Source organism: Phaethon lepturus, unplaced genomic scaffold (genome assembly GCF_000687285.1).
Source record: "Phaethon lepturus isolate BGI_N335 unplaced genomic scaffold, ASM68728v1 scaffold23988, whole genome shotgun sequence".
Classification (NCBI taxonomy): domain Eukaryota; kingdom Metazoa; phylum Chordata; class Aves; order Phaethontiformes; family Phaethontidae; genus Phaethon; species Phaethon lepturus.
Genome location: NW_010560087.1, coordinates 1 through 12994, shown reverse-complemented (window position 1 = coordinate 12994; position 12994 = coordinate 1). Strand labels below are relative to the sequence as shown.

The window sequence follows — 12994 nt, the reverse complement described above, 5'->3', positions numbered from 1 at the left end:
GTGGCTATTTGCTCCTCAAGTGTCCTGTCGAAAAGGGAACAGGGAAGCGTGGGCTCTGTGGCCACCAGCACCAGGCTGCGATTTTGTTCGGCTGCCTGTGGGCGCTGATGGGGGAGGCTGATGGGCCAGGAGCCCCACAGTTTCTGGGTCTGGGGATGGTGGAGCAGAGGGGATGGATTTCTCTGTTTCCATCTCAGTAGAGCTGTGAATTTCCCTCTATAAATAGTTGCTGTGGAGACTGCAGAGCGGCAGGCTGACTGACCTGCTGCCAGGGAAGCCGGGAGAGGCCAGCAGTAAAGTGAAGCCACTGCAGCTGTCCTAGGTCTCCTGCTATCCCGAAGCCAAGGTTGTTCCCAGAATCGGTGCTGTGATCTGATACCCTGCCCTGCTCCTCACCACGTCCATCCAGCGATGCAGAAAGAGTTTGGTTTGCTCAAGGACATCCCTCCCGGGCAGCACAGGCTAAAAGGAGAGCAGGACCAGCTGGTATCTCACTTTGGGGAGCTCCAGAACGAGCCAGATGACGAAGGGAGCGGCGTGCCTTGCCCGTGAGCTGCTGCACGGTAAGTCTGCCCGGGGCTCCTGGGGCTCGCAGCCCTGCGCACCGACGGGGTTGCTTTTACGCTGCACGTTGCGACTTGCAGGGATGCTGCGCTCAGCATGGGCTTGCCAGATCTGTGCTCGTGCAGAAGATGAAGGTGTGGATTGCTCTGGTGAGCTCTGCAACTCCAGAGGTCCAGGCACTACAAGGCATGACCAGTGGCAAGCAGCTCCTTATGCCATTCCATGCAGGTCAGGTGGAGTTGTTCAGGCCAGAGGCGAAGCACCGGTCCCTGCCTGTGGCTCTCGCAGACCAGGCAGGACCAGTATTTTTTTTGGCTGAAGCTCTTTGACCTAGTCCAGGCCTGCAGCAAGCCAGTAGGTTCTGCACGATGCACCTTTGAATAATAAAAGCAAAATAACAGTTGTTTTTAATGTAAAGACATCAAGGGATGAAGGACTTTACAGCACTGATTGTCCTTTATCACACAGCTCAGAAAAGTACGTTTCACTCTCCTATACCAAGTTGCATAGCAACGCTCCTCATCCTTTGCCAGTACATCTGTCTAACTAGGGTGGACAGACGTAAAGTCTCGCACACCTAAGGACGGAGCAAGAAGGACACCAGGGCCTGGTGAGCTGCCCAAAAGCTCCATCAGCCCTAGAGATAGGATGCATTCTACACTCTCGAGTCTGTCTTTGGGTCCCACCAAAGTCTCCTGTTGCCTTAACAACCCACCTAGGGGAGATGCTGTTGAACTCCCATCTCCACATGCTCCTGAGTTTTCCTTTGGCAGGTGAATGGTGAGCAACATAATCAAATCTTTAAGGCTGTTGCCCGGCTCTCAGATCAGCCCCTGCTGTCCGAACGACATGCATGAAGAGGGCTTGGCTAGATTCTGGTGGTGCAGGAGCTTGCAAGGTTACTGATATGCTCAGTCTGTGCACAAACACAGAAAATTTTGATTTCACCTCTGTTTCACAGCTAAGACATTAGTAAGTATTTGCTGAAGAGTGGCCATACAGACATGCTGCATCCTGGAGGTTTATGCCTAAAAGAGACTGATTCTGAACAGTGTAAATGCTGTGGTTAGAGGTGTAAAAATGTAAGGAGGGGGAGGGATTTTGAGTACCTTTCAGACTGCTGTACACTGGCAAATTGCTCTGGCAACTTGGGTTGTCCCTGACAGGATCAGAGTCTTGAGCCCAGTTTGACCCTTAGAACCATGCTGGGTGCCCAAAGGTAGGCTATGCCTCTGGCCGCTGTGCTGGGAGAGGAGCATCAGCATGTGGAAAGAAACTTCAGGCTTTTGAGGAAGTCACACTTCTGTCTCAGCACCTGTAAGATGTTACTGCCCCAGAACGACTCCCTGTCACACGACTCCTGCTGCTGCCACCACTGCCAGCCCACTAGAACTATTGCTGAAAATCCTCTGGTCCAGATGAGCTCTTAGTTTTAGCGACCTGATTTGAAGGATTTGAAGGTCAATATTTCTACCTGTGCTAACAGTCTAATGGGATTATTATCACTTGTGACGAGCTCTGGCAACGTGTGTTAACCTGAAGCTTCAGCTGTACAGCAAGTGACACTTCCAAATTATGAAAGGCTGGGTTGGGAGTACCCCAGCTACAGCAGGTTGCATCTATATTTGCGTTAGGAACACAGGCTCTGGGCTGCTATTTCAGGTGACTGGTGCTGTGGGGCAGGGGGACAGCAGTTGCATCAGTCTGGCTGCGCTGTCTTGGTGTTTGTACCTTGGGCTGTCATAGTCACAAACCCTGGGAAGGGGAAGAGCCTCCCCCTCCGTCACAGCCTCGGGCGTCATGGGACGCTCGGTGATAAACCCATGCTGCGGCCCCGGGGCTGGGCTGTGGACAGATGCGCAGCGCTGCTGTGTCTAAAATGCAGGTTCTGCTTCGCACCCACCTGGGGCGTGAGGCTCCTCCTGCCAGCGGAAGCCCAGACATGTCCCCTCCTCAGCCAGGACAGGGATGGGGAGTGGGTCTGTTCCTCGGCTGCAGGCACAGGAGGGGATCCCGCAGTCCCCGCTAAGTCCCTGAAAATCCACACTGGGCACAGGGAAACCCGAGACTCCCACCTGGCCCTGGCCCTGGCCTGGCCGCACACCGCCAGGATCCCTGCCCAGCCCCAGCCTGCCAGCTTTCCTCTTCTGAATTCTTAAAATAATCCCTGCCCCCATGAAGTGCCAGAAGTGTTTGTAACAGCCCAGCTCCAGGGGCTGATGGAGCGGATGCAGAGGAAGGGGGTGAGGGGACAGCAGGGGTAGAAGAAGGAATCAATGCAGCAGAGGTACAGCTGCCCTGCGGCTCTCCTACTCTCTTTAAAGGAGTAAAGTGCTGAAGATTGCACCACCCGTGCCCCACAGCCCGGCTCCCCACTGCCTTTGTCCCCTCATGCCGGGACCTGCTGGGCCATGGAGGAGCGGGTGCAGGAGGAGATGCCGGCAGCCCAGCGCACAGGTCAGTCCTCGGGCGTGCGGCTCCAGAGCTAAGATCATGCCAGGCTCTTCCCAGGCCAGGGGAGGCCACCGGGGCCTGTCCGGCCATTCCTCCAGGAGAACGGCTGCTCTTTCAGTCTAACACCATTCAGAGATGCCAGTAATGTCTCTTGGTGACTGTCCCCGCAGGCAGCCACCACCCCGTGCGGGAAGGAGAGGTGTTCAACACGCAATACCAGGTTCTGGGCAAGCTGGGCTGCGGCACCTTTGCCACCGTCTGGCTGTGCCAGGACATGAGGTGAGGGGCTAACCGCCTTTCGGGGAGGTGGGAAGGGGTGGCTGATCTCCTGGGCAGGACCAGTGCCTCTCGCAGAAGCAGCAGAGCACAGCTGCCTGCCTGGAGCGTATCGGCATCGCCCGAGCACAGGGCAAACCTGGCAGCGAAGCTGGTGGGGTGCAATGAGCAGAGCTGGTCTCCAGAAACCACAGAACACAAACGAGGTGGGATCAGCCCTTGCTCTGCATTTGCTCTTCTCATTTAGACCCTGCAGTATCCATGCTCTGCCTTTTTCTCTCCAGTCCCTTGCTGGTCCCTGGGGCAGCTGCGCTGCCAGGCGCCAGCAGCATCGCCAGGAGGGATGCCCATGGTCCTGGCGTGATGCAGATCAAGGGCAAGGCTGCTTGCAGGAGGGCAGCACCCTCCCCAAGGAGCCCAGGGCTGGGTGAGTGGGGGAAGGGGAGGTGCTGCTGGTCAGGGCCACTCTGGCATGCGTTGGCTGGCAGCGGTGATTCATTTCCCAGGAGGAAGAAACACGTAGCTGTGAAGGTCCTGAAAAGCAGGGAAGGCTTTGCTGAGGCTGCCCAGGACGAGGTCGCTCTCCTCCGCTGCGTACGTATATTCTGGGGCTCTGTGCTTCTGCGGGGGTGGCCATTGAGTTCAGGTCTTAGTGTCAGCCTCATCATCCCTTCTCCCTCCAGGTCTCAGTCTGAAGAGCCAGGTGGAGAACAGGAAAAAAAAAAACAAAAAGTAAGGGAATTCATAGAAATCACCCTGGCTCAGGACTGGCCTCTGACACAGGCACCTTCTCCTTCCTCCTGTCATACTGGGGGCATGCTGGCTGTGTCCTACTTGCCTTCTCAGCCCATTTCTTTCAGCTGAGACCAAAATCCAGTAAATAGGAGGAAGCTGCAGAAGGATGAGGCAGATAATCAACAGAAAAAGGTGGTAATGTTCTTAAGCAGGAGATGGGAGTGTGTCCACTGTATTTGTGTCATTCTCAGCTCAGAGAGCATTGCTCTATCACTACACTGATACTGAAGTGGAAGGAAATATCTGGACAAAAAAAAAAGCAAGATGTAGCAAAAATATAATAAATGTCTTAAGTCAGAGAGCTTCCTCCTGCCTTTGCTAATGGATGCAGTAATTAAGTGCCTGTATCTGGGTCCCAACTAGTTGCCTTTGAAGATGGCTTGACCTCCTAGTTCTAGAAAGCTCGTGGTTACAATTCTTCGAGTTTGCCTAAATACCAAGTTACATCAGCTTTAGATGAGCAAAAGCCATTAAATTTTGCATTTCAAATCACTCTGAGGTCTATCTCCAACAGGTTTGAGAAAGGTTTAGTTCGCACCTGTAAACCTGTAGGCCCTATCCAGAGCCTATCTGGCTCCGACATGAGCCAGGCTCAGTGATGCAAGAGGAAGCACCAAGTGGCACTAATCTGATGTAATCAGAGGGGTGCTTTTCTACACATCAGCACAATCCTGCGTATAGAGCCAGCCTTACCCTTGATTTATTACTAACTCTCTCTGAAAGACACGCCTTCCATTCAGCAGAATACAGCTGGTTCCCAGGGCCGTTCCCACTGGCACAGGGTGGTCAGTGCCTGCAGAGCTGCTGGGAGAGGCGATCTGGTTTCCCCTGCTTCCGCGGCTGCTCACCTCTGTCGTGCCAGCACAAACCTCCCGGCGCTGGTGCAGGCGGATGCGGCAGCTGCACAACATGCTGAACCAAGGTCCTGACAGTTATAGCTGTGAAGAGAAAGAAAAGTAGGAATTGCTGTAGCAGGATCAGTGCTCTGCGGGAGCAAACCCCAACAGCAGGGGAACAGTGCTGGTGCAAGAGCTGAGGGTACAGTAGCACCCATGCTTGGGCAGACTGGGGGTTCACCCAGCCCAGCACCCTGGGCCACCAACAGCTAGCTGGACAGGCGCACGGACACAGGGTGCTGCTCCCACTAAATGCTCCCCTGGCTTACAGCAGTTTCCAGCTGGAGATTTCTTGGGCCAAGGGTGATGTCTGTGTGGGCAGTAATTCTCAGTGGATTTACCTTCAAGAGACCTGCCGTGCTTTCCTGTGAGCGCACGCAGGCTTCACCACCTGCAGCACCCTGTGATAAGAACTGCCACCAGTTAGCCATGCGCTGCGTGAAGAACCATCTCCTCTGCTTCGTTTTTGAACCTCCCGAGTGCTAGGTTTGATGTCCCCTGGTTCTTGTACGAAAGCCCTCTGCCACCACTCCCTATCTGATAGGTCTCTGTGGCATTTGACTACAGTCAACCCTTTCTTGGCTCAGAGACCTACTTCGCTGGGTTCCTCCAGACATGGAGGCGGCTCTCTACCCCAGTAGGTCAGGCAGCCTTCAACTGGCCAAAGACAACCACAAGGTCTCTGCCTCTCTGCAACCCCTTGCAAGAAATTGCTGAAAGGAAGTTTTAAACTGGGTTTTAAAGTGGGTTTTATAGGTGATGTCCCAGCTTGCTACTCTCAGCCGGGGAGGGACAGCCCCATCCCTGCTCTGAGGACAAGGAGCAGAGGCTGCAGAAGGGCAAAGGAAATGGACAGCCTTTGCTGCTGGGAGCAGGGAGCTGGGGTCTTGGAGGAATCCCCTTCCAGCACAAGCAGGAGCACCTTCCGGGCCTGCATGGGATAGAATAAGCAGCAGGAAGCATGCTATACACTATTAGCAGGATCGGTTTGGGTTATTTGGACACTCTGAGGGTGATGGTCCCATCTGGTCAAGAGCTAGACAACATACAGAAACTCATTCCTTGGTAACAGACTCTGCTTGTGTGTTTGGAGACTGGTTTTCCTGATGCTGTTTTCATGGGATTTGTCATGAAGTGCCAACTCCTGGAAGAGAAAGTCTGTAGAAAGGGATAAAACGAGCACAAGATGTCCTCGTGCATCTATATCTCTAACTGCAACTTTCTTGGAATCCTCCCCCTCAGGTGAGCAGTATGAAGAAGAAGGACAAAGCGGGAGAATACATCGTCTGTTTGTTGGACGACTTCAGAATGATTGGAGAGAACGGATTCCATATCCTTCTGCTGAGGGTGCTGCAGCTCTGGGTCAGCAAAGCCTGGGATTGCCTTGGAGAGTCGCAGGATGGTGTAAAATCAAGCGCTCTCCTCCCATGAGGAGGATGAGCAAGGCAGTAGCTGGACCGGGGAACATGGAGGTGGCTGGAGGGGAGAGGTTGGATAAGGAGGTACTTGGCTGCTCTGGCGAAGGGCAAAAGGCTGGTGGTAGCATCTTCTTTCTGTTGGCGAATCCCTGACTCCTTCTCACATGTGTGCTTGGTATTTGAGGTGCTGGGTCCTTCCCTGCGATGTCTGATGGGTAACTACGCAGCCCAGGGCCTGCCTTTGCCTTTTGTGAAAAAATCTTTACAGCAGGTGAGAACTGGGTGAGGGCACCAAGGGACTACTGGCCGGGGGACATACCATAGTCTTCATCCTGGGGTCATCTGCCATGAACTCCATGACTGCATCTGCAAAGAAAGGGACAATAGAGAGTGAGTGCTCAAGGCACACGTTTTTCAAGGAAAACAGTAACTATTTCTTTTGGGTGTAAGGAGAGAAAATGTTAATTAAAATGCAAAGTGGGAAGCCATCCCATTAATGCAAGGCACTGTGCGTTACTGCCCAAGCCTGCAGTCTCATCAGGTTTGGGAAGGAGTCAGGGCCACCGCCATGAAGAGTCAGCAGCCCGCAGACCTGCACCGGGGATTTAGGGGTGGCACTGCCCATCATCTCAGTAATCATGGAATTCTCCAGCAGTTCTGCTGCTCACAGGAGTGGCAGGGGGACAGACAGCCTGCCATGGTCATGCTTCTTGTGGGCAAACAGTCTATCTCTCTGCCCTCCCGCTGCCCTGAGAAGTCCACTCTGGCAGTGATGCCAGACCGCTGGCATTCACCTCGGCATCCAGACACGGGTAGCACTGGCAGGTCCAGCAGCACCAAAGGCTGCTCAAGGTCTCCCTCAGCACTGATGTCTTTCCGGGGCTTTCTAAATTGCTGGTTCGGTTGGCTGGTCTTCAACCTGTGTTGAGGTTCTCCTGCTCAGAGCCAACTCTTCCTTCACCCCCTGTAAGGATGTGGTGTGCTGATCAAACAGATTGTGAAAACTGAGTTTCTTAATGCATTGTCTGGGAATAGCTACGGAATGGGAAACCTGAGTGAGGCCTCAGTTAAAATTACATTTTGCCTCTCATGCTGAGATTTATCAGAAGTCTGCACACTTGCCAAGATGAAGATCTGCTACTCTGATTCCTGTGCCCTTCTAGGGACACTAAGAAAGCAAACCGCTTCCTCCTTCATCCTATTTTCTGGAATAGGCTCTTCTTCCTCGGAATAGCCTCTTCTTCCTCTAAAGAAGCTCCACTAACACCTGAATAAGTTACACAAAAATGTAGTGGCATTAATCTCTGTGTCTCATTTCACACCCAAGCCTTTTGCTTGATCTATTCCCTTATCTGCTTTAATTGTAAAATCTCAGAATCTTTTTTCCCCCTGCGGATCAGCACCGGGGCAGTATTTACTTCTAATTCATTCCAGTTTAGCCATTTAAATCTTTCCCCGTGTTTCACAGTCACCATTTAAGGTTGGTATTTCCCCGGGGCTGGTGTTCATCCCAGAATAGAATTTGATAATACAGAGAATATTTACCAGCCCTTTATGACTGACCAGTGTGTTTAAAAAAACCCCAAATCTCCCAGCAGCATTTTCACTGTTATTGATTTCTGATAGCGACTGCTCCTCTCTGGCGGGCGTTGTTTATCTCTCCCCTGTGACAGCCCAGGCTGGCCCTGCTCCACCGTAGGCTGTTCTTTCCCTACATGGCTCTCCTGCACTACCCTTAAGTCCTCTCCACACGCACTCGCTCATTGTCTCTCCCTCCTCCTGTCTGGGTTATGCTGCACCTCGTCTTCCCTTGTACGACGGGACGCCCTCCCGTGCCATGTCACTCTATAACCGGCCCCGACTTCCATTGGAAGGCATGGTAGTCCGAGGATGTAACAGACATACAACAGGAGTGTTTCTTCAGGAGAAAGTCTAGCTTCGTGATTGTAATGCCTCCTTGTTGTCCCATCCTCTTTCCGTCTCCCTGGGCTTGCCCATCCATGACGATACCTATGGATTTTCACGCTGCTTGCTGCTGTGCATCACCCCCACCTCTCCCAAGCCGCCCCTTCCCCGCTGGCCTCCCCAGGCCCCCTCTTGCTCGGCGTGCTGGGCACGTGGGGCTCCGGCGCCCGCTCCTCCTGCCCCGTCGTGCGATGAAACCCCTTGTGCCTGCTCCCACACGGCCACCCCAACCGCTGCCACCGCTCAGCTGGCTGCACCTCCAGCTTAGTACAGGGCACTCACTCTACAGAAACAATTAATCGCGGATAGTTATCATCAGTGCCCCCCTTCTTCAATACCAGAACGTCCACAACCCGCGGACTGTGCCTGACTGCTCTGACAGCTGTGGGGCAGGGGAGGTGGTGGGGACCCTCGCACTGCCGGTGTGACTTGCTGCCTGCTCGCCCAGGTGCTGGCAGGGCTGCACTTCCTGCACAAGCGCTGCCGCATCATCCACGCCGACATCAAACCGGAGAACATCTTGCTGTATGGATGTGACAAAAGCTTCCAAAGGCTTCTGCCCGATATGTTCGACAGTGGTCAGAGAACAGATCTGAGGCTAAAGGGACCAGGTGAGCACTCCAGGTTTTTGTTGTTTTTTTTTTTTTTTTAAGAAGAAGAGGCAATAAGCCAGGAGGGAAGCGGAGAGGTAGCAGATGCAGATATCTTAGGAGTAGGTTCACATCTCCTGCAATGGCCAGTACAGAACAGTACAGCCAGCTTACGCTGCTGAAAGGCCTCTCCCATCTCTGCTTAATACAAACATCAGGCTGAGCAGCTACAAGCTACTCAAGGCACCTACAGAAATGTGGTCTTGCAGGTAGGTTTGTGTGGAGGACAACTACAAATAACAGGCATCTGTTAAGAGCCCCACCATGACCTTGGAGCTCTTTCTTACGGCTTTAGGTACAGGATAGTTCCCTTGTGTCTGGTGTTCTCAGCCACTGAAAGGTTTACACACAAAATGGTTTGATCAAAAAGCTGTTTGACATTTCTGCTCTTTATTTCCCATATTACAAGGTTTGTGGGAGACTTATAAGTACTGCTAATCTTCAAGGCCTTTTGAGACATAATTTATTTGCAGAGAATGGTGTGAATATTGAATAAGATGTAGGGCTGGAGAGTTTCTCAAGAGCTTAGCCCATCTCCCAGACACGAGACCCTTTGTATTTTCCTTGCATGATGATCATCCTTTCCCATGAGCATTTCTCCCGTGACGGTGCTGTTTTGTCTCTCAAACTCTGGGGCAATCAGAGAACGCTAAATTAGTGACTGAGTCTTGCTTGGAGCAGAAAGGCACAATATTGGGCATAGACTGACAGTTCACCGTAAAGCATTAAACCAAAAATTTCCCTTTTTTGGGGTCATATGAAAATGTAACCTTTATGGTGCTTGCCAAGCAGGCCGTGTCCGAGGTCTGTGACAGCCAGGACTGCTGATGACTAAGGAGGCATGACAGGCGTTTTGTGTCTGACCAGTGCTGGTGGGACTTGCTCTCCTCTGAGCCCACAGTAACCTCGGTGCTAGAGGAAGCTTGCAGCAGGACAGGAGCACATGGTCACACAGCTCCACTCCAAGCTACTGTCCTCCCAAACATCCTCTTAGATTTTGACTGAATACCAGCTTTTCCTCTGTATTTCCTCAAAAAAAGAGGTGGCATTTCATTTATGATAAAAAAGCAGTTTATGACCTTTCAGGTTGAATAACTTCAAAGGCAGGCATACATGCCTCTCCTGTGGTAAGCAATGCATACCTGTTGGTACAGAAAGACCTGATTTCTCTCTGTCCTTTCCATCTAGGAGGTGATCTTGGCAATCGATGGGAAGAATCGGATTTAATGAGCATAGAACTGAAAATTGCAGATCTGGGCAGCGCATGCTGGACAGTGAGTCTGCTCCGAGTCTCAATCCCACGATGATGCAGGATGCTGTGTGCTTCTTTCCATCCTACCTTGGGTGCCTGTCCTTTTACAGCTGAACAGCTATTTCAGTGTGGTAAAGACATGCTGATTTTGGGGTGTGTTATATTCAGCACTCCCAGCTTGGAGCTGGGCCCTGTACTCCTGGAGACACTGTCAACTTTGGACGTGTTTTCAGCTTGCAGATAGTCCCTACAATTTGAAATTCAAAACCATGTTCATTGTGAAATGCTGGGAGATAAAATTCACCCTGGTGTCAGTAGGGCTGAGAACATGCCTGCCGTGTCCTGCACAGAGTTTAGGACACGTACCCGGTTCTGCCCCATGGTGTCCTCCTCACTGTGCGGGAAGCTCGTGACCACAAGCGTTGCTGTTACTCATTTATGGACACTATCCAAAGGGAGTTTGTTTCTGTTTCAGTACAAGCCTTTTTCCAAGGAGATACAGACACAGCCATACCGTGCCCTGGAAGTGCTTCTTGGATTAGACTATGGCACTCCTGCGGATATCTGGAGCGCGGGCTGCCTGGTAGGACAGGGAACAACGCTGTGCATGCATGGGAGATGACTGACACTAATGGGCCAGGGCAGCGCGTCCTCAGCACATACCAATACTCGCTGCATGGGGAGCAAGACTTCCTCGCTGAAGAGAAAGGGGCTGTCTGCACTCATTCACTTTGGATTGAAAGTATGCTGCTGATAAAATTCACTCTTAATTAATTTAAGCTATAAGGCACTTCACACTCCATGTAAGTTAACTCCTAGACTTCACTGAATCGGGCAGATACTGCTTTTCAAAGGTGCTATTTCACCATGGTATGGATCAAAGTGATGTGAATATTTCCCTATTTTAGGATCAGTTTTGTATGGCAGCAAGGGAAATTGGTACTACCAGTTAATGGGGAAGAAAAATTCCAAGTCACTTTTAGTGAATTAACAGTGCCTCTCCATTTCTAGGCATTTGAAATGGCAACTGGGGCATATCTATTTGATCCTCAACCTGGGAAATATTTCTCCAGAGATGATGGTAGGACTCCATCAGTTTTATTCACTTCACTGACACAGAAGTGTCACAATCTCTCTATCTAGATGTGTTTTCTCTCTCTCTGTCTAGATCATGTTGCTCGTATTATTGAACTCCTGGGAAGAATTCCCCCTCAAATTGCTTTCTCCTGGAACAAGACAACAAAATTTTTCAGCAGGCCAGGTAAGAATTGGAATAAGGAAGTTTACTCTAAAAAAACACTGTAGATCTCTAACACACTCCTACTCAGCTCACACGGTTTTCACCCCAAAGGTTATGTTACACAACATTACGAACAGGGACAGAAGACAAGTGGAGATTTCATAAAGAGCAGTAACACTTCCTGCCTACCTTTGCAATCCAGGAGCGTTCCAGGGATGAATGCAAAATCCTGAAAAATGATCATAGAAAACACCCAACGGAGAAAACATTTCCATTCTTTCTGCTTTAGATTTGGAGAGAATGGAAATATGGACAGGAAACAGCTACATGGCAGGAAGGCTAACAAGAGTGCATAACTGGCTGGATTTCACCCGTTCACTGGCAGAGAACACTGATGATCAGGAATGGGACACTCATATCCTTCCATCCTTCAACGTGGCTGCTATACTTAAGTCTTCTGACCCAACTACAACGTCTCTTCTGTTTAGTTCTCCCCAATTCCTTTCCCTTTGACTCATTAGGCTTGAAATCTTTGTCTTTGACTTCAAGGCATCACATGACTCCATCCTTCTGTAATTTAATCTATCATCCTCTTTCTCTGCTCTCACGCTCACCAGCCACGCAGCTTCAGCCTACCGACAATTTATTCAATGTTGAGTGCTAGTCCCATGCTGTCGTTGAACAAGCACCTCCCTGCACATTCACAGCCTTTGCTCAAACTTACTCCTTCTACGGTGCTCAAAAGAAATGAGTCAAAACTAGCTCTTGTTCTATATTCATTGTCTGTGGGAACCAAACTGGCCTGACCACACATGCCTAACCTGAATCACTACATTTACACTATGTACTCCTGGGGCCAAGGGTAGCTTCTCGGTCAGTAGTGGCACTCTTCTGGGCGTCACAGAGCTAGTAGGCACAAAACAATTAAATGTTAGTGTCTTGCGAGTGCTGGCACTGAAACTGCATTCAGGATTGTGTGTTGATGGGCAGAGGGGACAAGCAGCAATGGCTTTGGCATGGCTTTCTAGGAACACTTCATTCACTCTCGCCATGTTCTCCTCTGAGTACTGGGGAACGGGGAGACTCCAAAGACTAGCTTGGAAAGATGATTTCTGAGAAACACCCGAGAGTCAAACCTGCAAGGGGTAGTGCAGGTGAAGCTTAGAGGGGAAGATGCAGAGGCAAAGGAAGGGATCCCTCAGGATGCTTTGGATGAACTGTGTGAGGTGAGGCGCGGCAGCCCCTCGGTCCTGCAAGCCTAATTAAGGCGCTGTGCTTACGCTCTCTTTGCTAGGCGCTCTCCTGCGGATCTCCAGACTCTCCCCCCGCAGCCTCCACAGCGTCCTGGCAGACAGACACAAGTGGACAAAGCAGGAGGCGACCCCCTTCGCCAGCTTCCTCCTGCCCGCGCTGCAGTACGCGCCCCAGCGCCGCGCCACAGCCGCCCAGTGCCTGCACCACGCGTGGCTCAGCGCGCCGTGACC

The 12994-nt window shown here is 51.5% G+C and overlaps 1 protein-coding gene across 1 annotated transcript; it reads left to right on the top strand.

The window, feature by feature from the left end:
• Positions 1–2975: 2975 nt before the first annotated feature.
• LOC104625831 (SRSF protein kinase 3-like) lies at positions 2976–12988 on the top strand (the record flags this gene model as incomplete). The annotated part of the gene is made up of 11 exons (XM_010293573.1): positions 2976–3021; positions 3189–3297; positions 3801–3888; positions 6228–6315; positions 6568–6674; positions 8817–8979; positions 10207–10292; positions 10746–10853; positions 11282–11351; positions 11439–11531; positions 12805–12988. Coding segments are annotated over exons 1-11 (1142 nt in total), but the record flags the coding sequence as incomplete, so codon positions are not given.
• Between the last annotated feature and the right edge of the window lie 6 nt (positions 12989–12994).